This window comes from Somniosus microcephalus, chromosome 8 (genome assembly GCF_052327205.1).
Source record: "Somniosus microcephalus isolate GS21.2 chromosome 8, FLI_Smic_1.0, whole genome shotgun sequence".
Taxonomy (NCBI): Eukaryota; Metazoa; Chordata; class Chondrichthyes; order Squaliformes; family Somniosidae; genus Somniosus; species Somniosus microcephalus.
Genome location: NC_140994.1, coordinates 60267729 through 60290838, shown reverse-complemented (window position 1 = coordinate 60290838; position 23110 = coordinate 60267729). Strand labels below are relative to the sequence as shown.

At 52.2% G+C, this 23110-nt stretch overlaps 1 protein-coding gene across 1 annotated transcript in view; it reads left to right on the top strand.

The window, feature by feature from the left end:
- Positions 1-23110, top strand: part of LOC147113546 (coiled-coil and C2 domain-containing protein 2A-like) — a 403075-nt gene that overhangs the window by 6564 nt on the left and 373401 nt on the right. The window contains exon 3 of the mRNA XM_085996133.1: positions 15521-15681. Within this exon, the coding sequence (XP_085852259.1) occupies positions 15521-15681 (161 nt within the window). The remainder of the gene's footprint in view (positions 1-15520; positions 15682-23110) is intronic.

Below are 23110 nucleotides of genomic sequence, written 5' to 3'. Positions count from 1 at the left end.
TCACCTCGGAGGAGGTGCGGAAGCTGGATAAGATGGCCGAGGATTCGGACCGGCGCCACACGGAGCTCATGAGCGTGGTGGGGCGCATGCCTGAGGCCATCGAGTCGCTGGCGACCAGTGTGCGCGAGTTCGGGGCAGCAACTGCCGTGAGTGGCCGCATGCTGACTGATGCCGTCAAGACCCTGGCGGCTGTGATGCGTGCGCACACCAGGACCACAGGGGCACTCACTGCTGCCACACGCGCTGTCTCAGGCAGGCATTGCCAGGGCAGCCGCCGCGCTGGACCATCCCAGCAAGCCGCCCCTCGGCTGATTGTTGCGGATCCTGCAGTGCGGGCCCGGCCGAGTGCCACCGTGCCACAGCACCAGCCAGCGCATCCCAGGCGCCAGCTGGCCCACATTGCGCCATCCGTCGCCGCCATTCCCCCACTGGGGCGTCAAGGGCAAGCGGCTGCAGCTGATGGTGGCCAGGCTCAGGTGCGCCACTCAGCAGACGGCCCCTTGAGGCCCAAACGCCGTGTAGGCCGCCCCCCAGCGGCATCTGGCGGAAGGGCATCTGAGCCTCAGGCGCCTTCCCCCAGCCTCGCAGCAGCCACTGGGCAGAGCTTGCGAAGGAGCAGCAGGCCGGGCAGGGGAGGCAAAAGGCTGGGCAAGGTCTCGCCCTCGCGGGCCACTCAGTAGAGGGTGTGGGCAGCTTTCCTTTTATATGGCGGTGGCCATCTTTATTTTGCCCATGGTTGTGTTGTTGGAGGGCTTATTTTTTGCGTTAGGCCGACGTTGAGGCCCGGTTTGAAGAAAGGTGGAGTGACTCCTCCCCAGTTTGTGGGAGTGAGTCGTTTGTTGGGCTTTTTGTGGGGCCCGTTTATTGTTTTTGGGGATTCATGTGGGAAGGGCTTTTCATTTTTGTGTAATAAAAAATTATCTTTATTCATGCAGTCTCCATGGTTGTTCTTCTTAGTGTTTGTTGGCTTCGCCGGCTGAGGGCTTGCGGAGCGGCTGCATTCATCTTCCCTCATGGCCCCTGGCCATTCCCTGACAGGGGGCTTAGAAGTACCGTGTAATAAGGTGGCGTCGTGCGGCCCTTGGCCCTGGTCGCTCCCTCCTGGGAACGTGCTCCTGCTCCTCCTCCTCCTCCTCCTCATGCTCCTCCTGCTCCTCCTCCTGAGGTGCTGGTCCAACGTCAGGTGGCAGTGCCTGAGTCCTGCGGATAGCCAGGTTGTGTAGCATGCAGCAAACCACCACAAATTGGGAGACCCGGTCCGGCGAATACTGGAGAGCTCCTCCGGAGCGATCAAGGCAGCGGAACCGCTGCTTGAGGACCCCAATAGTTAGCTCGATGATGTTGCGGGTGGTTTGATGGCTCTCGTTGTAGGCCTCTTCAGCAGCGGTCCTGGGCGCGCGGAGCGGGGTCATGAGCCAGGTGCACAAAGGATAGCCTTTGTCCCCGAGTAGCCATCCTCTTGGGGGAGGCTGTGCCTGGAACATGTCATGCACAGTACTCTGCCGCAGGATAAAGGCATCGTGGCTGCTGCCTGGGAAGCTGGCATTGACTGCCATGATGCGCTGCTTGTGGTCACAGACCAGCTGCACATTCAGAGAATGGTAGCCCTTCCTGTTGCGATACTGCTCGCCATGCTCCAGAGGGGCCCGCAAAGCCACATGCGTACAGTCAATGGCGCCCTGCACCAAGGGGAATTCCCCGAGTCTGGAAAATCCCAATGCGCGCTGATGCTGGCTCTCCAGGGCCATGGGGAAGGAGATGAATTGGCTTCTCCTTCTGAACAGTGCTTCGGTCACCTGGCGGATGCAGCGATGCGCGCCGTACTGGGAGATGTTTGCTATGTCCCCAGCAGCGTATTGGAAGGAGCCGGTGGCATAGAAGTTCAATGCCACCGTCACCTTCACTTCCACCGACAGAGACGTCCTGCCCCTGAGCTTTGGCCGCAGATCTCGGCGAAGCAGGTGGCAGATCTCTGCAATCACCTCCTTTCGGAATCGGAGCCTTTTAACACATCGCGCAGCACTCATGTTTAGGTAGGAGCGCTGCTGGCGGTATAGCCTGACTGGGTAAGGCCTACGTGGCCGACGCCTGTAGCCCCCTCTGCCTCTAGCCAGGGCTGCCCCTCTCACAATGCGTCTGCGAGCCCTACGGACATGGAGCTGCAGCTCCGCGTTGGCACCCCATGCAACCCCCATCAAATCCTGGCAAACACTCTAATTTCCAAAAGGCCACTTGCAGCGCTCTGGCCTGAGTCCAAAAATACCTGGCTCTTGCTGCTTGAAACCAGTTAGCTATCCTCCTTGTTGTGTCTCCAGAAATGCGTTGCACAAGAGTGTTTTCTGAAAAAAGGCTGGCCTTTATACTGGAGAGTACGTCCCCTTTAATTTGCGCCCCCCGGGGCCCGCGCTGGTTGTGTTGCGTTCCTTTTTCCAAACGCTCCGGCCGCCAGCTGCACAATGGGGCGGTCCGACTGAAGTTTGGAATCGGGGCGCACAAAGGGCGTTGCATGAGGATGTGACGTCATTTTCTGCGCGCGCATCCGGGCGGGCGCTAAACTTTGCGCCGGCGCTAACGGCCAACTTAATTTGGGGCGGGGCGCAAACTGCGCTGCGCCCGGGCGCTACACGCATAGCGCCCGAAAATCACTTCTCTTAAGGCGCTAACTGCTGGCGCAAGCGACTGAAAATCTAGCCCTAAGTGTTGCACCAAACCTAACTCAAAGCAACGTTGTGCCATTTCTTCCTGTAGTCTTCCTGGCTAACAGGCTTGAGATAGAGGGGATAACTGTTGTCTTCACCGCTTGAGCGATAAATCAATGGAAATGAATATCAGGCGGTTTCTGTAACAGGTGGGCGATCCACCCTGCCGGTTTTCTGCCCAAGTGGTGAAGACAGAAACTATCCTAAGAGTCCAATGCACAGTTTTCAAATACATATATATATATACTATAAATATAAAAGGATATGTCTATCTGTCTGTCTCTCTGGCCGGCTATACAATCAAAAGTTATAGAGCGTACCTACACATATGTTATATCAAAAGAAAGCTCATCATTAGGGGACTCTTGTAGGCGTATTTACTTTTTGCTCCGGCAAAAATTGTGCCGACGGTATCCAAAAAACGTTCAAAATTCCTCTCATAATCCGCTCATTTGCATCGAGTGGGGGCGGGTTCATTGTGTGCGCGGGCGGGCCATCCTACAGTTGAGTGACGTGATGATTGATCAATCCTACAGGTCAGTGACCTGACGGTTTGTGGGCGGGCCTTATCATTCTGAACCGAGGTGAGTCGCCGCCATCTTGATTCCAAACTTTTCATTTCTTTTTCCCACTTTCTGCGTGTTTCTTTTCAAATCTACATTTCCAGCAAAAAAAAAGTTGCTTTTAAAACACAAATTGTTTTTAAAAAAAGTTAATTAATTTGTAAATCTTTTCTCTAACATCTAGAATTTTCCTACCTTTCACCGTTTTTCCAGGCCTGTAAGCCTGGGCCTCTGTTGCCCAGCCACGCCCGAGCTAGGCACCACCCGTCGCGCTCAACAAGCGGCTCGCGATCGTCGCCATCTTTGTGAAGGCTGGAGGGGGCGGGCCTGAGCCGAGCGTCGGGTGGGGCAGGAGTCAGCGCGCGCGACTTGAGTCCGGCCCGGCCTCACGCGGTAGGTTGCACGGCGGCGTCTTTCTCTCTGCTCGTGAAGCTGGCTCGGGCGGGGGGCGGGTCTCGGGGTTCGGCAGATCGGGGCTGGGGGGGCGGGGCTCGTGAGAGCGGGCCTCAGGAGATCGGGGGGGGCGAGCCTCAGGAGATGGGGGGGCGGGGCTCGGGAGATCGGAGATCGGGCCTCGGGAGATCGGGGGCGGGGCTCGGGACATCGGGGGGCGGGCTCGGGACATCGAAGATCGGGCCTCGGGAGATCGGGGGGGCGGGGCTCGGGACATTGGGGGGCGGGGCTCGGGATATCGGAGATCGGGCCTCGGGAGATCGGGGGGCGGGGCTCGGGACATCGGGGGGCGGGGCTCGGGAGATCGGGGGCGGGACATCGGGAGATCGGGGGCGGGACATCGGGAGATCGGGGGGCGGGACATCGGGAGATCGGAGATCGAGCCTCGGGAGATGGGGGGGCGGGGCTCGGGAGATCGGAGATCGGGCCTCGGGAGATCGGGGGGGGCGGGGCTCGGGACATCGGGAGATCGGGGGCGGGGCTCGGTGTGGTAAACCACTGTTATACCTGTCTGTATGTGTATGTGTATTCCACTAGATACAGGTCTGGACATGCCTCGGCTGACTCCTCCCACTATTCCAGGTATATAAGTGACTACCTCCCAGTCCCTTAGCCAGTCCCTTAGTATTCTGGACGGGTCGACCACTCGAGACTAGACCTTCATTCTTTAGTTAATAAAAGCCTGGTTGTTACTCGCTTAACCTCAGTCTTTTGAGTAATTGATGGCGCATCAATTTTATTAACTAAATTTTTTATAATGGAGAAGATCCTCACACCAGCATGCCTGGACCTGGACAGTTGGGAAGCGGACGCTACCACCAAGTTTGCTCACTGGCTCATGTGCTTCGAGGCATTCCTGACTGCCTCTACTGCGGTCATAACGGATGCGAACAAACTGTCTGTCCTGATCTCCAAGGTGAACCACCGAGTGTACTCAGTCATCCGGGACGCGACCTCGTACACAGCCGCCCTCCAGCTCCTCAAGACCCAGTACACGCGCCCTGTGAATGAAGTTTACGCCAGGCACCTCCTGGGGAGTCGCAAGCAACAACCTGGGGAATCGACTGAGGAATACCTCCAAGCACTGTCCGTGCTTGGCCGGGCCTGTGGGTGTAAGGCGGTAACGCCCACTAAGTACACGGAGGAACTGATCCGGGATGCCTTCGTAGCGGGCCACAGGTCCAACTACACCCGACAGCGACTGCTGGAGCAGAGTGACCTCACCCTCGACAAAGCCTCCGAAATCGCACTAACGCTGGACACAGCCTACCGGGGCATGGATGCCTACTCCTCTGCACCGTGGACGCCGCGGGGAACGACAACCTGGGACACGGTAGGACAGCCCCATAGCACCGTGCCACCCCAGCCACAGCCCAACAACGGCCCAACCACCGCAGCAGTGTCCCAAAGCCAGACAGCAGTATCCCAAGGCCAGAAATACTACTTCTGTGGCCAGGCCAAACACCCCAGAGCGCGCTGCCCGGCGAAGAATGCGACCTGCTCGGGCTGCGGGAAAAAGGGACACTACGCTAGCGTCTGCAAGGCCAAAGCCACCCCGAACGCCAGCAGCACCGCGTGTGGGCCGTGCGAGCCGCCATCTTGGGCCCCCAACAGCGCCGCGTGTGGGCCGTGCGGGCCACCATCTTGGGCCTCCCCAGCCATGTGTGAACCACTGCAGCAGCAGCCATTTTGGATGACTCCAGCCACATGGGAATCATGGACGCCGCCATCTTGGACACCAGCCGGGACGCAGCAGGCCGCCAAACCCCCCCCATCTGATACCCGCAGCAACACACCGACCCCTACGCTGGCCTCTGTTACGCTGGACCAAATGAGACCGCACCAACTAGCTCGGTCCAAAATGGACGTTAAGGTAAACGGCCATGCAATAAACTGCCTTTTTGACTCCGGGAGCACAGAGAGCTTCATCCACCCCGACACGGTGCGGCGTTGCTCTCTCCCAGTCCTGCCTGCGCACCAGCGGATTTCTATGGCCGCCGAGTCCCAGTCAGCGGACATTGGCGGCTACTGCGTGGTGACACTAGTAGTAGACGGGACTGTGTTCAATAATTTTAAACTCCTGGTCCTGCCCCAACTTTGCGCTGCCGTTCTACTGGGGTTGGATTTCCAGTGCCACCTCAAAAGTGTTACGATGGCGTACGGTGGCCCCCTCCCCCCACTCACAGTCCGCAGCCAGCAGCCTCCAAATTGCCCGCCGCGCACCAGATGCAACCTCTCCACACTCAGAGTCCCACCCCCCCCACTGTTTGCTAACCCCACCCCCGACTGTAAGCCCATCGCCACAAAGAGCAGGCGATACAGTGCCGGGGACAGGGTTTTCATTAAAACCGAAGTGGAGTGGCTCCTGAAGGAGGGGATTATTGAGAGCAGCTCCAGCCCCTGGCGAGCCCAGGTTGTGGTCGTTAAGACTGGCGAGAAACAACGCCTGGTCATCGACTACAGCCAAACAATAAACCGCTACACCCTGCTGGATGCCTACCCACTCCCCCGCATAGCTGACATGGTCAACCAGATCGTGCAGTACCGCGTCTTTTCGACCATTGACCTGAAATCAGCGTACCACCAGCTCCCCATCCGCCCCGAAGACCGCCAGTATACTGCTTTTGAGGCAAACGGCCGCCTCTATCACTTCCTTAGGGTTCCCTTTGGCGTTACCAACGGGGTCTCCGTCTTCCAAAGGGAGATGGACCGGATGGTCGATCAAAGCGCACTGCAGGCCACTTTCCCTTACCTAGACAATGTGACCATCTGCGGTCATGACTTGCAGGACCATGACGCAAACCTCGAGAAATTCCTCCGCACCGCCCAACTCCTGAACCTGACATATAACAAGGAGAAGTGCATATTCCGCACAGACCGCCTCGCCATCCTTGGCTGTGTTGTGGAACACGGGGTCATCGGTCCCGACCTGGACCGGATGCATCCCCTTATGGAACTCCCACTGCCCCACTGCCTAAAAGCTCTGAAGAGGTGCCTAGGGTTTTTTTCCAACTACGCCCAGTGGGTCCCCTACTATGCAGACAAAGCCCGTCCGCTGATCAAATCCACCTCTTTTTCCCTGATGGCAGAGGCCCGCTCGGCCTTCCACCGTATCAAGGAGGACATTGCCAAAGCCACCATGCACGCAGTGGACGAATCCATCCCCTTCCAAGTGAAAAGCGATGCGTCCGACTTCGCTCTGGCCGCCACCCTTAATCAGGCGGGGAGACCTGTGGCATTCTTCTCACGAACCCTCCAGGGCCCGGAGACCAGACACTCCGCGGTCGAGAAGGAGGCCCAGGCTATTGTGGAGGCTGTGCGTCATTGGAGACACTACCTGGCCGGAAAACGATTTACCCTGCTCACTGACCAGCGTTCAGTTGCTTTTATGTTCAACAACAAGCAGAGGGGCAAAATCAAAAATGACAAGATCTTGAGGTGGAGAATCGAACTTTCCACCTACAATTACGAGATCTTGTACCGGCCTGGGAAGCTCAATGAACCCCCAGATGCCCTATCGCGTGGCACCTGCACCAGCGCGCAGATTGATAGGCTGAGGGCCCTCCACAATGACCTCTGCCACCCGGGGGTCACCAGGTTCTTCCACTTCATCAAGGCCCGCAACCTGCCTTACTCCATTGAGGAGGTCAGGACCATGACCAAGAACTGCCAAGTCTGCGCTGAGTGCAAACCGCACTTTTATAGACCAGACAGAGCCCGCCTGATAAAAGCCACTCGCCCTTTCGAATGCCTGAGCGTCGATTTTAAAGGGCCTCTCCCCTCCTCCGACCGCAATGTGTACTTCCTCAACATCATTGACGAGTACTCCCGTTTCCCGTTCGCTATCCCCTGCCCGGACATGACCAGTGCCACAGTCATTAAATGTCTGAACAGCCTCTTCACCCTGTTCGGTTTCCCCAGCTATATCCATAGCGACCGGGGCTCATCGTTTATGAGTGACGAACTCCGCCAGTACCTGCTCGCTAGGGGTATAGCCACAAGCAGGACCACCAGTTACAACCCCCGGGGGAACGGACAGGTGGAAAGAGAGAATGCAACAGTTTGGAAGGCCGCCCTACTAGCCTTAAAGTCTAGGGGCCTTCCGACCTCCCGCTGGCAGGAGGTGCTCCCCGATGCGCTCCACTCGATTCGGTCACTGCTCTGCACTGCCACCAATGCCACCCCTCACGAGAAAATGTTTGTCTTCCCAAGGAAGTCCACATCGGGGACAGCGTTACCGCCATGGCTGATGTCCCCAGGGCCGGTACTACTGAGAAGACACGTGAGGACCAATAAAACGGACCCCCTGGTCGAGAGGGTCGACCTCCTCCACGCCAACCCCCAGTACGCTTACATTGCATACCCGGACGGGCGGGAGGACACAGTCTCCATACGAGACCTTGCACCCTCGGGGACCGCTGTAACCCACTACCCATTACCACCCCCACCCACGACACCCTCGGGGACCGCTGTAACCCACTACCCATTACCACCCCCCCCCACGACCCGATATCCAACCCCAGCAGCCGGCTCGCCTTGGACCGTCACCCACGAGGACTACACTCCAGTGCCCCAGCCTACATGGGACGCGACGCCGGAAGCTCCACCACCCCTGCCGTCGCCACGTCGATCACAGCAGCAGACAAGACCTCCGGAGAGACTCCAATACACAAATTTTTAAATACACTTCACCCCGCCGGACTCATTTTTAAACAAGGGGTGAATGTGGTAAACCACTGTTATACCTGTCTGTATGTGTATGTGTATTCCACTAGGTACAGGTCTGGACATGCCTCGGCTGACTCCTCCCACTATTCCAGGTATATAAGTGACTACCTCCCAGTCCCTTAGCCAGTCCCTTAGTATTCTGGACGGGTCGACCACTCGAGACTAGACCTTCATTCTTTAGTTAATAAAAGCCTGGTTGTTACTCGCTTAACCTCAGTCTTTTGAGTAATTGATGGCGCATCACTCGGGACATCGGGGGGTGGGGCTCGGGACATCGGGGGGCGGGACATCGGGAGATCGGGGGGCGGGACATCGGGAGATCGGAGATCGGGGGCGGGACATCGGGAGATCGGGGGGCGGGGCTCAGGGACTCCCCCCTCTCCCCCTCCTTCCCCCTTTCCCCCTCTCCCCCTCCTTCCCCCTTCCCCCCCTCCCCCTCCTTCCCCCTTCCCCCCCATCGCCGGCAGAGGGGAGAGGGTCTGCTGGCTCCCCCCTCCCTTTCTCCCCCCTCCCCTCTCCCCCTCCCCCCTCCCCTCCTCTCCCCCTTCCTCCCCCTTCCTCCCCCCTCCTCCTCCCCCCTCCTCCTCCCCCCCACCCCCTCCCCCTCCTTCCCCCTACCCCCCTCCCCCTCCTCCCCTTCCCCCTCCTCCCCTTCTTCCCCCCTTCCCCCTCCCTCCTCCTCCCCTCCTTCCCCCCCTCCTCCCATTCTTCCCCTCCTCCTCCCCTTCTTCCCCCCCTCCTCCCCTTCTTCCCTCCCCTTCTTCCCCCCCTTCTTCCCCCCCTCCTCCCCTTCTTCCCCCCCTCCTCCCCTTCTTCCCCCTCCCCTTCTTCCCCCCTTCCCTTCTTCCCCCTCCCCTTCTTCCCCCCTCCTCCCCTTCTTCCCCCCTCCTCCTCTGCTTCCCCCCTCCTCCCCTTCTTCCCCCCCTCCTCCCCTTCTTCCCCCCTCCTCCCCTTCTTCCCCCCTTCCCCCTCCCCCTCCCTCCCCCCTCTCCCCCCCTCCCCCTTCCCCCCTCCTTCCCCCCTCCCCTCCCTTCCCCTCCCCCTCCCCTCCCTTCCCCCCTCCCCTTTCCCTCCCGCCCCTCCCCTTTCCCCCCTTCCCCCCCTTCCCCTCAGTCGCACTCTCTCTTCCCCCGTCGCTCTCTCTCTTCCCCCCAGTCGCTCTCTCTCTTCCCCCCAGTCGCGCTCTCTCTGCCCCCCAGTCGCTCTCTCTCTCTCTCTTCCAACAACAACATGCCCTCAAAAATCCCTCGGCACCGCCGGGCACTTTAGCTAGTATATATATATATTTTGGGATTTTTTTGACCATTTTTTCACAGAAAGGATTTGGGAAAAATATGACTTTCAAATGTTGAGTTTTATACAAATTTTTAAAAAGGGCACTGAGATGATATGTGGTTAAAATACTTCCCAAAAAAATTCTCAGGAGGTGATGATCGCTGGCAAGCATTTATTGCCCATCCCTAGTTTTCCTGAGAAGGTGGTGGTGGGCTGCCTTCTTAAACCACTGCAGTCTGGTTAGGTAGGGAGTTTTAGGACTTTGGCCCAGTGATTTTTTTTACAAGTCAGCATGGTGTGTGGCTTGGATGGGAACTTAGAAGTGTTGGCGTTCCCATGCATCTGCTGCCCTTTTCCTCCTAAAGAACTAAGCTTTGGTGAAAAAACAGACACATGCAGGCAGTTAGGTTTTTAAAGCAGAAAGGGGTGAGGGTAAGCTTGCGACAGTGAAGAAGAATGCAGGAGGTTAATTAGGAGTTATTGGGTGCAAAATTCGGTTGCTTTGTGCCTTCCCTTAGCTCCCGCAAAATTCAGGAGGTTAGCAGCGGCAGTAGCTGGTAGCGCCCCGTGACACTGCACCTCCGGCGATGACGTCATCGCCGTGCGCAGCGCCCCAACCGCAAACTTCGGTCGTGCCCCTTGACTTACCGCCGGACGCTATGTTCGACAGGGTCAGGGGGACATATGTGTGGCCGGGCGGCGATAATTAAAGGGGAGGTGCCGGGCGGCCATTTTTTTTGCTGGCCGCCTGTCAACACCTGCCCCCTCTGCCGTCCCCTGCCTCCTCTGCAGTACCCCTGCGGGGTGCCAGCCGTGATCAGTCAGCCTGGCACTCATCTTGTGTGCCGGGCTCTTTTGCCGGCATCCCGATCCCTGGTGGCCCAGCTGGACCCTGGGTCGTGCTGCGCAAGGCCCGTCCCCTTTAATAAGGGGAGGAAGGCCTGCAGTACCGCGGCACGTACGCAGCAATATTCCCGGGTAGCGCCCCAAGGGGGAGGGGGAGTGCGTCCAGGAGCGCCCCGCCTCCCTCTTGGTGTGCTATCATTGAATTTTGGGCGCGGGGGCACTAACCTTTTCGGGGCCCTAAAAGTAGCTCCCCAGCGAAGTTAGCACCCCAAAGGGGGCGTGACCGAATTTTTGCCCAATTATGTTTAAGTCAAGTTAAGATGACTCACTGGGGGAAGTGCACATTACGTTGTATTATTACGCAAAGACAAGTTGTATTGCCTCTCAAGGAAGCCTTTGGCCTTTCTTCTGCCGATTGTGACTTCTCCTCGTTGCCGTGATTGGCGATTTAAGAAACATAAGAAATAGGAGCAGGAGTAGGCCATATGCCCCCTCAACCATGCCCCACCATTCAATGAGATCATGGTTGATCTTTGACCTTAACTCCACTTTCCCACCCAATCCCCATATCCCTTGATTCCCTTAGAATCCAAAAATCTATTGACCTCAGCCTTGAATATAGTCAATGACTGAGCATCCACAGCCCTCTGGGGTAGAGAATTCCAAAAATTCACAACCCTCTGAGTGAAGAAATTTCTCCCCATCTCAGTCCTAAATGGCTGACCCCTTATCCTGAGACTATGACCCCTAGTTCTAGAATCTCCAGCCAGCGGAAACAACCCCTCAGCATCTACCCTGTCAAGCCCTCTAAGACTTTTATATGTTTCAAAGATATCTCCTCTCATTCTTCTAAACTCCAGAGAATATAGGCCCATTCTACTGAATCTCTCCTCATAGGACAGCCCTCGCATCCCAGGAATCAATCTAATGAGCGGGTTTCCCAAATGTCCTGCAGAATTTAACTGCATGGCCCCTTTAAGTGGGGTTCCCGCCCACAGGCAGCTTGATTGATAGGCTGGAGGCTTTTCAGGTGGGAAGTGTAAGTTGTTTGGTTTCCTCGTCCTTACAAGGGTTCTTTGACTCTGGGTTTTACAGGAACAAAATGGTAGACGACACAAAGGTTTAGGTTCAACCCAAAATTGTTATCACAAGAAAGTCATCGCAAGAATCCTCCTCAATCGCCTTCTCCCAGTGGCCGAAGAGCTCCTCCCAGAGTCGCAATGCGGATTCCACCCACTAAGGGGCACAATGGACATGATCTTTACCACACGCCAATTACAAGGGAAATGCAGGGAACAGCACCAACCGCTGTACATGGCCTTCTTTGATCTCACAAAGGCCTTCGACACTGTCAACCGTGAGGGATTATGGAGTGTCCTCCTCAAATTCGGCTGCCCTCAAAAGTTTGTCACTATCCTCCGCCTGCTTCACGACGACATGCAAGCTGTGATCCTGACCAACGGTTCCACCACAGACCCAATTCACGTAAAAACCGGGGTCAAGCAAGGCTGTGTCATCGCACCAACGCTCTTCTCAATCTTCCTTGCTGCAATGCTCCATCTCACCCTCAGTAAGCTCCCCACTGGAGTGAAGTTAATTTACAGAACAAACGGGAAACTGTTCAACCTCTGTCACCTCCAGTCCAGATCCAAGATCATCCCATCCTCTGTCGTCGAATTACAGTGTGCAGACGATGCTTGCGTCTGCGCTCACTCGGAGGTCGAACTCCAAACCATCATCAACACCTTCACCGAAGCATACGAGAGCATGGGCCTTACACTAAACATCCGTAAGACAAAGGTCCTCTACTAACCTGCCCCCGTCACACAGTACTGCCCCCCGATCAAAATCCACGACAAGGCCTTGGACAACATGGACCACTTTCCATACCTCGGGAGCCTACTGTCAACAAGGGCAGGCGTTGACGACGAAGTCCAACACCGCCTTCAGTGTGCCAGTGCAGCATTCGGTCGCCTGAGGAAGAGAGCGTTTGAAGACCAGGACCTCAAACCCGGCACTAAGCTCATGGTCTACAGAGCAGCAGTGATACCCGCCCTGCTGTATGCCTCAGAGACATGGACCATGTACAGCAGGCACCTCAAAGCACTGGAAAGGTACCACCAACGCTGCCTCCGCAAGATCCTGCAAATCCATTGGCAGGATAGGTGCATCAACGTCAGTGTTCTTGCTCAGGCCAACATCCCCAGCATCGAAGCTTTGACCATGCTCGATCAGCTCTGATGGACGGGTCACATTGTCCGCATGCCCGATACGAGACTCCCAAAACAAGCGCTCTACTCGGAGCTCCGGCACGGCAAGAGAGCCCCAGGTGGGCAGAGGAAACGCTTCAAGGACACCCTCAAAGCCTCCTTGAAAAAGTGTAACATCCCCACCGACACCTGGGAATCCCTGGCCCAAGATCGCACAAAGTGGAGGAGAAGCATCGGGAAGGCGCCGAACACCTCGAGTCTCTTCGCCAGGAGCAAGCGGAAGCCAAGCGCAGGCAGCGCAAGGAGCGCACATCAACCCAAGCACCCCACCCGCCCGCCCCTTCAACCACCGTCTGCCCCACCTGTGACAGAGACTGTAGGTCCCGCATTGGACTAATCGGTCACCTGCGAACCCTTTTTTAATGTGGAAGCAAGTCATCCTCGGTTCCGAGGGACTGCCTAAGAAAACTAAGAAGAGTTTGTTTATTAAAACCAACAAAACACAGACAAAAACCTGTTGAGATTTGGCTGAAACTTACAATCACCCATACGGCCGGTCGTTACCGTTGTGGATTGTAGGCTTGGATCGGAGATGACCTGTCCCCATCCTCCTTTATCTGACTGCAGCTGCCTACACACCGCAAACCCCTTGTAGAGTCAACTGATACTTACAATCACCCGTCCGGCTGGTCGTGGCCGACGTCGATTGCAGGCTGGGAGCTGGAGATGACCGTCTTCCCTTCCTTCTTACACCTGGCAGTTGCTGTAGTCAGAGCTAGTTCCGAGAGAGAGAGAAAGAGCTGTGGTGTGGTTCATAGAAGCATAGAAGATAGGAGCAGGAGTGGGCCATTCGGCCCTTCGAGCCTGTTCTGCCATTTAATGAGATCATGGCTGATCATCCAAATTCAGTACCTTCTCCCTGCTTCCTCCCCATATCCCTTGATCCCTTTAGCCTTAAGAAATATATCTAACTCCTTCTTGAATATATTTAATGAATTGGCCTCAACTGCCTTGTGAGGTAGAGAATTCCACAGGTTCACCACTCTCTGGGTGAAGAAATTCCTCCTCATCGCTGTCCTAAATGGCTTACCCCTTATCCTTAGACTGTGATCCCTGGTTCTGGACTCCCCCGCCATTGGGAACATCCTTCCTGCATCTAGTCTGTCTAGTCCTGTTAGAATTTTATAAGTTTCAATGAGAGCCCCTCTCATTCTTCTAAACTCTAGCGAATATAAGCCTAATCGACCCAATCTCTCCTCATACGTCATTCCTGCCATCCCAAGTATCAGCCTGGTGAATCTTCGCTGCACTCTCTCCATGGCAAGAACATCCTTCCTCAGATAAGATGACCAAAACTGCACACAATACTCAAGGTGTGGTTCCTTTTTACAGCTCTTCCGTCACGCCTTTTCGAGTCTGGACCTTTCCCCAACTCTTGTTTTCCAATACATACCTAGTAATCCAAACCACGGGATATGTACAGAGCTGAGGGATGGAAGATAATTACTTATCTTGTTTCCCCCCCCCCCCCGTGGTACATATTTAATGTGATTTAGTCTTACTGCTGATGTGTTTTGCCCAAGTTTAAAGTGTTTTCCATTGAGGCCCGGAAATCCATTGTTCCAGCGAAACTGGTATCATTGTTTTATCCATTGACGATCCATCGAAACCCATTAAAACACGAAGTCTCTTTGTCCAAAATTAAATCACCTATTCACTGTTAAATCACCTATCGAGATGCTCATTGTCCAAAGTAAATGTCTTTTCCAAAGTTAAATTAAAACTCACAGGTGTGTCTGTGCTTCTAGGTTTAACTGTATCATGCCCTTACCACTGGGCCAAACAAGCTTCCAGCATTTTGCTATTGTACAGGTTTTTTTTTAAATCTACAGAAGCCTGCCTCACAAGCCTACGACAACAGTTAGGTGTATTGGGGGAGTGAAAGAGATTAGGGGGGGGTGGTGCGGGGTGGGTGGGGTGCGTTGGGAGTCCGTGGTGGTCTGATGGTGATCTGAGGATCCCAATTGTGGGGGGTTCCGATGATGGTCTGTGGGTGTCCCGATTCTTGAGGCCTGGGAAATCCGGCTGCCTGTGGTTAAAAATACAATTACTGTTAAAATGAAGGCAGGCAGCCTAATTGTAATATTTAAATGACCAACCTGCTTCCCGCGAGCAGATTGGTCGCATGCCCCTCGTCTCGTCTCCATTAAAACCGGAAGTGGGCAGGTTTGATATTTTTCATCTGCTATTTTTAATTAATAACTGTGTAACCCCTTCACGGTTCTCTAGATATATGTGAGATGTGGTCTCTGTTGTAGACAGTATTCTATAGTCCAGTAAGGAGATCACTACTACAATGGCTTAATTCTAATTATCTTACTTTATAGTTTTAACGTCAGACAGTATAAGAAGATTACGGGTCAATGACCTAAATTAGACATTTGCATACATTAGAATACATTCTCCATTTATATGGATTCAAAGGAGAATCTGTCCCTGTGTCCAAATTAGATTGCACTCTTTCATTGGCGCGCTTAAGTTGGAGCTCATGGTATGTATAATGTCTGCAAGACTTACGACTCCGAACCCCTTCGTTGAATTCTCTTTACAACTGAAATTACTAATGTTCAAAATATTGTGTATAATTGTATTTAGTACTTTTAGAGAAAACTGTTCCTTGGTATAATTATGCATTGTACAGAAAGAAACTAAAATGTCTTGCCTTACATCTGTAATGTTGTGACAGAGAAAATACTGGTTTGGGGAAGATGGGAATATGATTGCTTTACCAGACCCAATTAAGCTATCCTGGAACTGTAGACTACCATCATCAGATTATGTCGTAGAGGAACCTAAGCCAGGTCTAGAGACTGTATACAGGAAGGTATGTGATCATTTCCTTCTCTGGTGCTATTGATGTAATTTTACAGACCATAAGAAGAAAATAAACAATACTTTGAAAATTAGTACATGAAGATCTTTTGAACTAAAATGTGTTACTTAGAAGTACTTTTGGATTTTGAAGAAATGTCAGATAAAATGAATACTTGATATTAAAGATTTAAAAAGTATTTTTACTGGGTATTCAAGAAATGCATATGGAGCTATTATGCTTTGAGGTGCACATCCACACACTTTTTATGAAGCTATTATACACATACTGTACATTCACATATATTTTCTGAAGCCACCGTGCAATTAAAGATAGATTCACATATTTTATGAGGTTATTGTATATTCAGGTGTATAATCACACATATTATAGGAATGTTCATTCCTATACATTTATGGAGACACTCTGCATCCTGACTGCATGGTGCCCGCAGGAGGAACATATTACCACATCGGTGGCCTGCAATGGGAGCAATGCCAGTTGAGGGCTGAGGCAGCTTGCTTGCCACTGGGTTTTAGCAGTTGATTAAGCTTGGGGATGATGGGAAGGGGTCCTGCATACTTGGATCATGTTGGTTAGGGTTGGTGCTCCTCATTGCCAGTGACTGGTGTGGTGTATGTAACCTGTTCCACCTTAAGAGAACTTAAGCCTGTTCCACCTTACGAGATGTACTACTTTCTCTGGCTGCTGTATACGTAATACCGGTGGTGACCACACCGGTATATAAGCACTGTGTAGTAATATTGTATTCAGAATAGTCCCGACCTCCAACCAGTAAAGACCTGTTGAATTTACTCTTGTAGTCTGTGTAGTAATTATCACTATAACACACAGACTTAACAGTGGCGATGAGTCCGATTCTTACCCTGCGGCAGTTATTTCCACGGCGGCTTCGTCCACAGACAGGACATAGAAGAGAGGTTTCCACCCTCATCACCCTACTGGAAGACACGTTGAGCGGCAGGCATCGAGAAACCGGAGTGCAGAAGACATCCTGACCTCGAAGCCTCCATCAGCGACTGTCAGCTTTCTTCTTTCTACCTCGGTGGTGGGTAAGCCGGGCAGCGACGCGACAGAAAGTCAACCGCGTTGGCTGTACAGACGGGGCTGGGAAGACGGAGGAATAAGGGCGGTGAGATCGATCGCGACCGGAGATAAGGGCCGGGCCGCTTTCGAGCGAGAGGCGCAGCGCGGGGACATCGATCACGACCGGAGATAAGGGCCGCATTCGGGCTAAAAGGCGCAGCGTCTGGGGAAACTGAAGGCGCGAGAGCCGCGGTGAAGCGGAGACAGCGTCGGGGGACGGTTGAAGACCGCCAAGCGCGGGAAAACCGCCATTTTGTGGGCGGAGGACGACGACAAGAGCGGGAAGCCGCCATCTTGGATAACATAAAAATACAATAAATTGCAACGATGCCTAAACATGGGAACATTAATACCTTTGATAGTGACATCGAAGATTGGGCCATATATGTAGAACGCATACAAAATTATTGTAAGGCAAATAAAATTCCTGATGCAGATAAAGCACTAACATTATTAAATTTAATGGGTGCGAAGACATACGGGCAATTGAAACACCTGTTATCACCAGATGAACCGGCGGATAAGACGTTCGATGAGATTGTTACTGTCCTGAAAAATCATCTAAACCCCACGCCGCTGATGCTAGCGGAACGATTTAAATTTTACAACAGAAGGCAGCTGCAGAATGAAAGCAATGCTGAATATTTGATGGAATTACGTAAGCTAGCAAAATATTGTCAGTTTGGAACGGGACTGACAGAGGCACTACGAGATAAATTTGTGTGTGGTTTATTTAAACAGGATACACAAAAGCGACTGCTCGAGGAGAATGAGCTGACGCTTGAGAAGGCGGTCACTATGGCAGCAGCACACGAAGCCGCAGCGAGAGGCACGGCAGTAATGCAGCTACGGTCACCGGAACTCGGTACAAACAAATTGGGTTTGAGTTCTGTCAAATGTTATCGTTGTGGAAAGACAACGCACGATCAGAACCAGTGTTGGCTTAAAAACCAAGAATGCAGAACGTGTGGCAGGCTTGGCCACATAGCTAAAGTATGCCGGTCAGGAAAGAAGACCAGCAACAAAAAGTCACCGCAAGGAAAATACGCAAAGGTACACAAGGTGACAAAGAACAGTTTGACCGAACAGAAGTCAGATTCAGACGCTAGCAGTAATGAACTGGATAGCTTAAGAGTACACAACGTTGGTAAGGGTGCAGATCTCCAGACAATTTGGGTCACTCTTCAGATAGCAGGAGTCCAAGTAAAAATGGAATTGGACACTGGATCGGCATTGACGGTCATGAATAAGAAAGATTACAGAAGGTTATTCCAACATATTCCCCTACAGGATACGGAGATTATATTGAAAACATACACGGGGCAAAGAGTGTACCCCATCGGAAAAATAGAGGTAGACGTGGTCCACAAGGGCGAAGAAAGCCAAGTAATGGACTTATATGTGTTACCTGAAGGAGGTCCACCACTACTAGGACGGGAGTGGATTAGGAAAATGAATATGGACTGGCACTCCTTGAAGGCACTAACGGTAGATTCCGGGGAAACAGATGTCAAACCTAAACGATTGTCCAGAATATTGGATGATGCTAAAGAGGTGTTCCAGCAGGGACTGGGAACACGGAGAGGAATTACGGCAAACATCAAGATTGATGAACATGCACAACCAAAATTTTTTAAAGCCAGACCGGTACCCTATGCAATACGACCTACTGTTGAAGCGGAACTGGAAGCACTAGAACGTTCAGGTGTACTGTCTAAGGTAGATTGGAGTGAGTGGGCTACGCCCATTGTTCCCGTTATGAAACGTCCTGCGAGCAACAAGCCAGGAGATCCAGGGAAGGTTCGCATCTGTGGAGATTTCAAAATCATCGTTAATCCGGTGCTTCACACGGTGCAGTATCCGCTTCCACGGATTGAGGATATTTTCGCTTCATTGTCTGGCGGGAAACACTTCACCAAGATAGACCTGGCGCAGGCGTACTTGCAGATGGAGGTTGAGGAAGAGTCACGCCAATACCTCACGATCAACATGCATCGAGGGTTGTACCGGTACAGTAGGCTGGTTTTTGGAGTGGCATCGGCTCCAGCAATTTGGCAGAGGGCCATGGAGCAGGTATTACAGGGAATTCCAGGCACACAATGTTACCTGGACAATATTCTGATCACAGGTGATGGTGATGAACAACATCTCGCAAACTTGGAACTGGTGCTCAACAGACTTAGAGTAAATCGGCAGAAATGTGAGTTCTTCCAGAAGCGGATCTCGTACTGTGGCCATGTCATTGACCGGGAGGGGCTTCATAAGTCTCCTGACAAGATTGAGGCAGTTGTAAAGGCTCCCGCTCCGGAGAATGTCTCTCAGTTGAGGTCGTTTCTAGGATTAATGAACTATTACCATAAATTTCTGCCAAATCTATCCACGGTACTGCACCCGTTAAACGCTCTTTTACAGAAAGGGGTACCATGGGAATGGGGCGAAAACTGTAAGAAGGCATTTCGCAAAAGCAAAGAATTGACCACCTCAGAGGAAGTGTTGGCTCACTTCAACCCGACACTGCCTATTCGGTTGGCTTGTGATGCTTCTCCATATGGTATTGGGGCAGTACTCTCACACAAGTTGCCAAATGGCACGGAAAGGCCAGTCGCGTTTGCATCCAGATCATTGACCTCCGCTGAGCGCAACTATGCGCAGATCGATAGGGAGGCTCTTAGCCTTGTATGGGGAGTGAAGAAGTTTAATCATTACCTGCAGGGCCAAAAATTCACACTTCTGACAGACCATCAACCGTTGGTATCCATTTTTAACCCTAAGAAGGGTGTTTTGGTGATGACAGCGCAACATCTCCAGAGATGGTCTCTTTTCCTAGGGGCACATCAATATCAAATAGAATTCAAAGGTACGAAACAGCATGGCAATGCTGATGGGCTGTCGCGCCTGCCACTACCTGAAGAAGAAGACACGACGAAAGTTGACCCTGTTGAGTTATTTCATTCGACCATCATCGAGTGTTTACCAGTCACCAATGCAAGTATTGAAAGAGAAACCAGGAACGACCCGACACTGTCCAGAGTCTATGAGGTGACAGTGAAAGGATGGCCAACACGGGGTGATCCTCTGTTACCGGCATTTTCGGCAAGGCGAGACCAGCTGTCCGTCTGCCATGGTACCTTGATGTACGGGACAAGAGTGATTATTCCTCCCAAGTTAAGGGAAAGAGTTTTAAACGAACTGCATGAAGGTCATCTGGGGGGAGTTAAAATGAAAAGTCTTGCTAGGGCTTATGTATGGTGGCCGGGTATTGACCAACAGATTGAGGAGTTAACGAAAAGCTGCGCTGGGTGCCAAAAAGTGCAAAATGCACCTCCGATAGCACCGCTACACCCATGGGAATGGCCTTCAGCCCCATGGCAACGCGTACACATTGACTTTGCTGGTCCATTCATGGACTCCATGTTCCTAATCGCGGTGGACGCACATTCCAAATGGCCAGAAGTCATCAAGATGAATACCACTACTTCAGAAAAGACAATTGCGGTGTTAAGAACAATATTCGCAAGGAACGGATTGCCAGAACAGATCTGTTCGGACAACGGACCACAGTTTGTATCGGAAGAATTCCGACAATTCTTAAAGAAGAATGGAGTAAAACATTATACCTCTGCCCCATATCATCCGGCGACAAACGGGTTGGCTGAAAGATTTGTCCAGACATTCAAAAAGGCAATTAAGGCCATGAACGATGATCAGATTCCGCTGCAACACAAGGTCGACAAGTTCCTGATGTCATATCGAAACGCTGATCATGCAGTGACTAACCAAAGTCCTGCCATGATGTTTTATAACAGGAGGTTGCGGTCCAAGTTGGACTTGTTAAAACCAAATGTGCGGAGGGAAGTGGAAAACAAACAGTTTCGGCATATTAACAACAAGACCACTCGAACTTTCGACGTAGGACAACCAGTGTTGGCAAGGGGCTATGGAAACGAAAAATGGCAGTCCGGAGCAATTCGGGCCAGACAAGGACCTCTGATGTACACAGTAGATATTGGTCATAATGTGATAAGGCGTCATGCGGATCAACTGGTAGAGTCGAGAGCAAGGGTCGAACCCATGGTTGTGACAGAGACAACTGTGGAAGACGTTAATGAACCTGAAGCATCTACCTCGGCAGGGAATGTACTTGATGATGATGACACCCAATACATTGGAAACCAAATAGAGGAGGCACCTCAACAACAAGAATCAGAGACTACTGAGAGGCGTTATCCAAGCCGCATCAGAAAGCCTCCTGAGAGACTGAACCTTTGAACTGTTATACCTGAAGTTATATATGTATATATGTTATTATGTTATGTTAAATGGGGATATGACTGTTAAGCTAAAAAGGGAGGATTGTGGTGTATGTAACCTGTTCCACCTTAAGAGAACTTAAGCCTGTTCCACCTTAAGAGATGTACTACTTTCTCTGGCTGCTGTATACGTAATACCGGTGGTGACCACACCGGTATATAAGCACTGTGTAGTAATATTGTATTCAGAATAGTCCCGACCTCCAACCAGTAAAGACCTGTTGAATTTACTCTTGTAGTCTGTGTAGTAATTATCACTATAACACACAGACCTAACAACTGGGTTGTTGTGCTGAGGGGGTAGTTTGTGTTTAGTTGGATACGTGGGATTGCTTCAGGATGTGGTAGTTTATGCTGGAGTATGTCTTGTGGGGGTTCTATGGAGTGTAGGTAGACCGACATCCACCAGGCCCAGGTCATTACAATGCTCTAGGATGGTTCTGGCTACTTGTTCTGCTTGGAGTTTGTCCCATTCAGGGGAGGAAGGCACAGTTTAGGTTCATACCCATGATCACCGAGTCTTCCATATATCGGGTGAGTGTAAGGCATACCAAAGTGGGAAACACAGGCGAGTCTTCATTTGGGTCATACACGTTAAGCATAGTCATGGATTTTCTCACTATTTGACCATTTACTGGAACAAAGTGGTCATCCTCTCCAGGGATAGCTGTCTCCAGAGTAAAGGAAAAGACATAAGCTATACAAAGAGTATTCACTCCTTGGCACCTGGGTCTGATTGGCTGGCTGACTGTAGGATATATGAATTCTGGTTCATTGAAATATCTGCTGGAGTTAGCGGATCCCACTAATCGAGGGGCATTTTAATCCCCCAAAACGGGTGGGTTTGGTTCGGGTGGGATATAAACATTTTTAAAATCTCAAACCCGAACCCAGTCTGCCTTGAACCCACCTACTTCCAGTTTTAACGGAGGCGGGAATGGGGGAATGGGCAACCAACCTGCTCCCAGGAGGTGGGTTGCTCATTTAAATATTTTAATGAGGCCTCATATTTTATCTCCATCTTTAACCCTGGCTGTCCGGGTTTCCAGGGCCTCGGGAAACTCGGTAGCTAAAGGGAAGTGAGGACTGCTGTGTGGAAGAGGTAAGTGCTTTTCCAGCACTGCTTGTGGGCCAGGAGCAGCAGGAGTACCTCCTCCCAGCCTCCCAAGCTAACCTGCTTACCTCCCCACGATCGGACCCTCACCCCGCGATCACCGACCCACCCGATTCCCCCATCGCTGCACCCATCTGTCTCCGATCCACTCCCCCACGATCACCCCGGTCCCTCCAAGCCATGCTGTTCCCAGCCCCCCACCCACCCTGCGATTTCTACCTGTGCAGCAGGATACCTATCTCCTCGGCTGTGGCCTCTTCTACAGCGTACCCCACCCAATAGGGAGCCAAGCCTATCAATCAGGCTGGCTTCCGGGTGGGATCCTGTTGGGAAAAAAAAACATGTACTCTGTGGTGTTAAACCTTCACAGCGTTCGGGGAACCCAGCCAGAGCGCCTGCCTGCCCCCCACTTGGAAATCCTGCCCCAGTAAAGATCGGGGCCATCAACTCCTATTTGTGTCATAGTGTGTAAGACCTTGGTACTTACTCTTTGTAATACATTGGAGCACTGTGAGGGAATACCCCACTGCTCTTGGCTGAGCAGGAGATGGCTAACATTGTCAATATTTAAGTTTAGGTTAGATAGGTGGTTGAAAGGGAAATAAAGTGATATGGGAAGGGAGCAGGCAAATCGGATTAAGATTACTGCTCATGTGGAGTGTAAACACCAACATTGGATGGGTTGTGCCGAACTGCCTCCTTCCTTGTAATTTCTACATAATTCTATGTAAATCTGGAAAATTGGAGTTATAATGGTCCAGGTGATGTAGGTCTCCCTTGGTCCTTGCTCAGGACAATAACAGTTCCATGACTAATAAGCACCACACATGCAGTATCTAATGTCAGATGCACTCTTGTACAAGGCAAGGAAAGTTCTGATGATACTCTGGATGAAGGGTATAGGCCTATTTTTGTTATGGAAGGGAAGCTTAG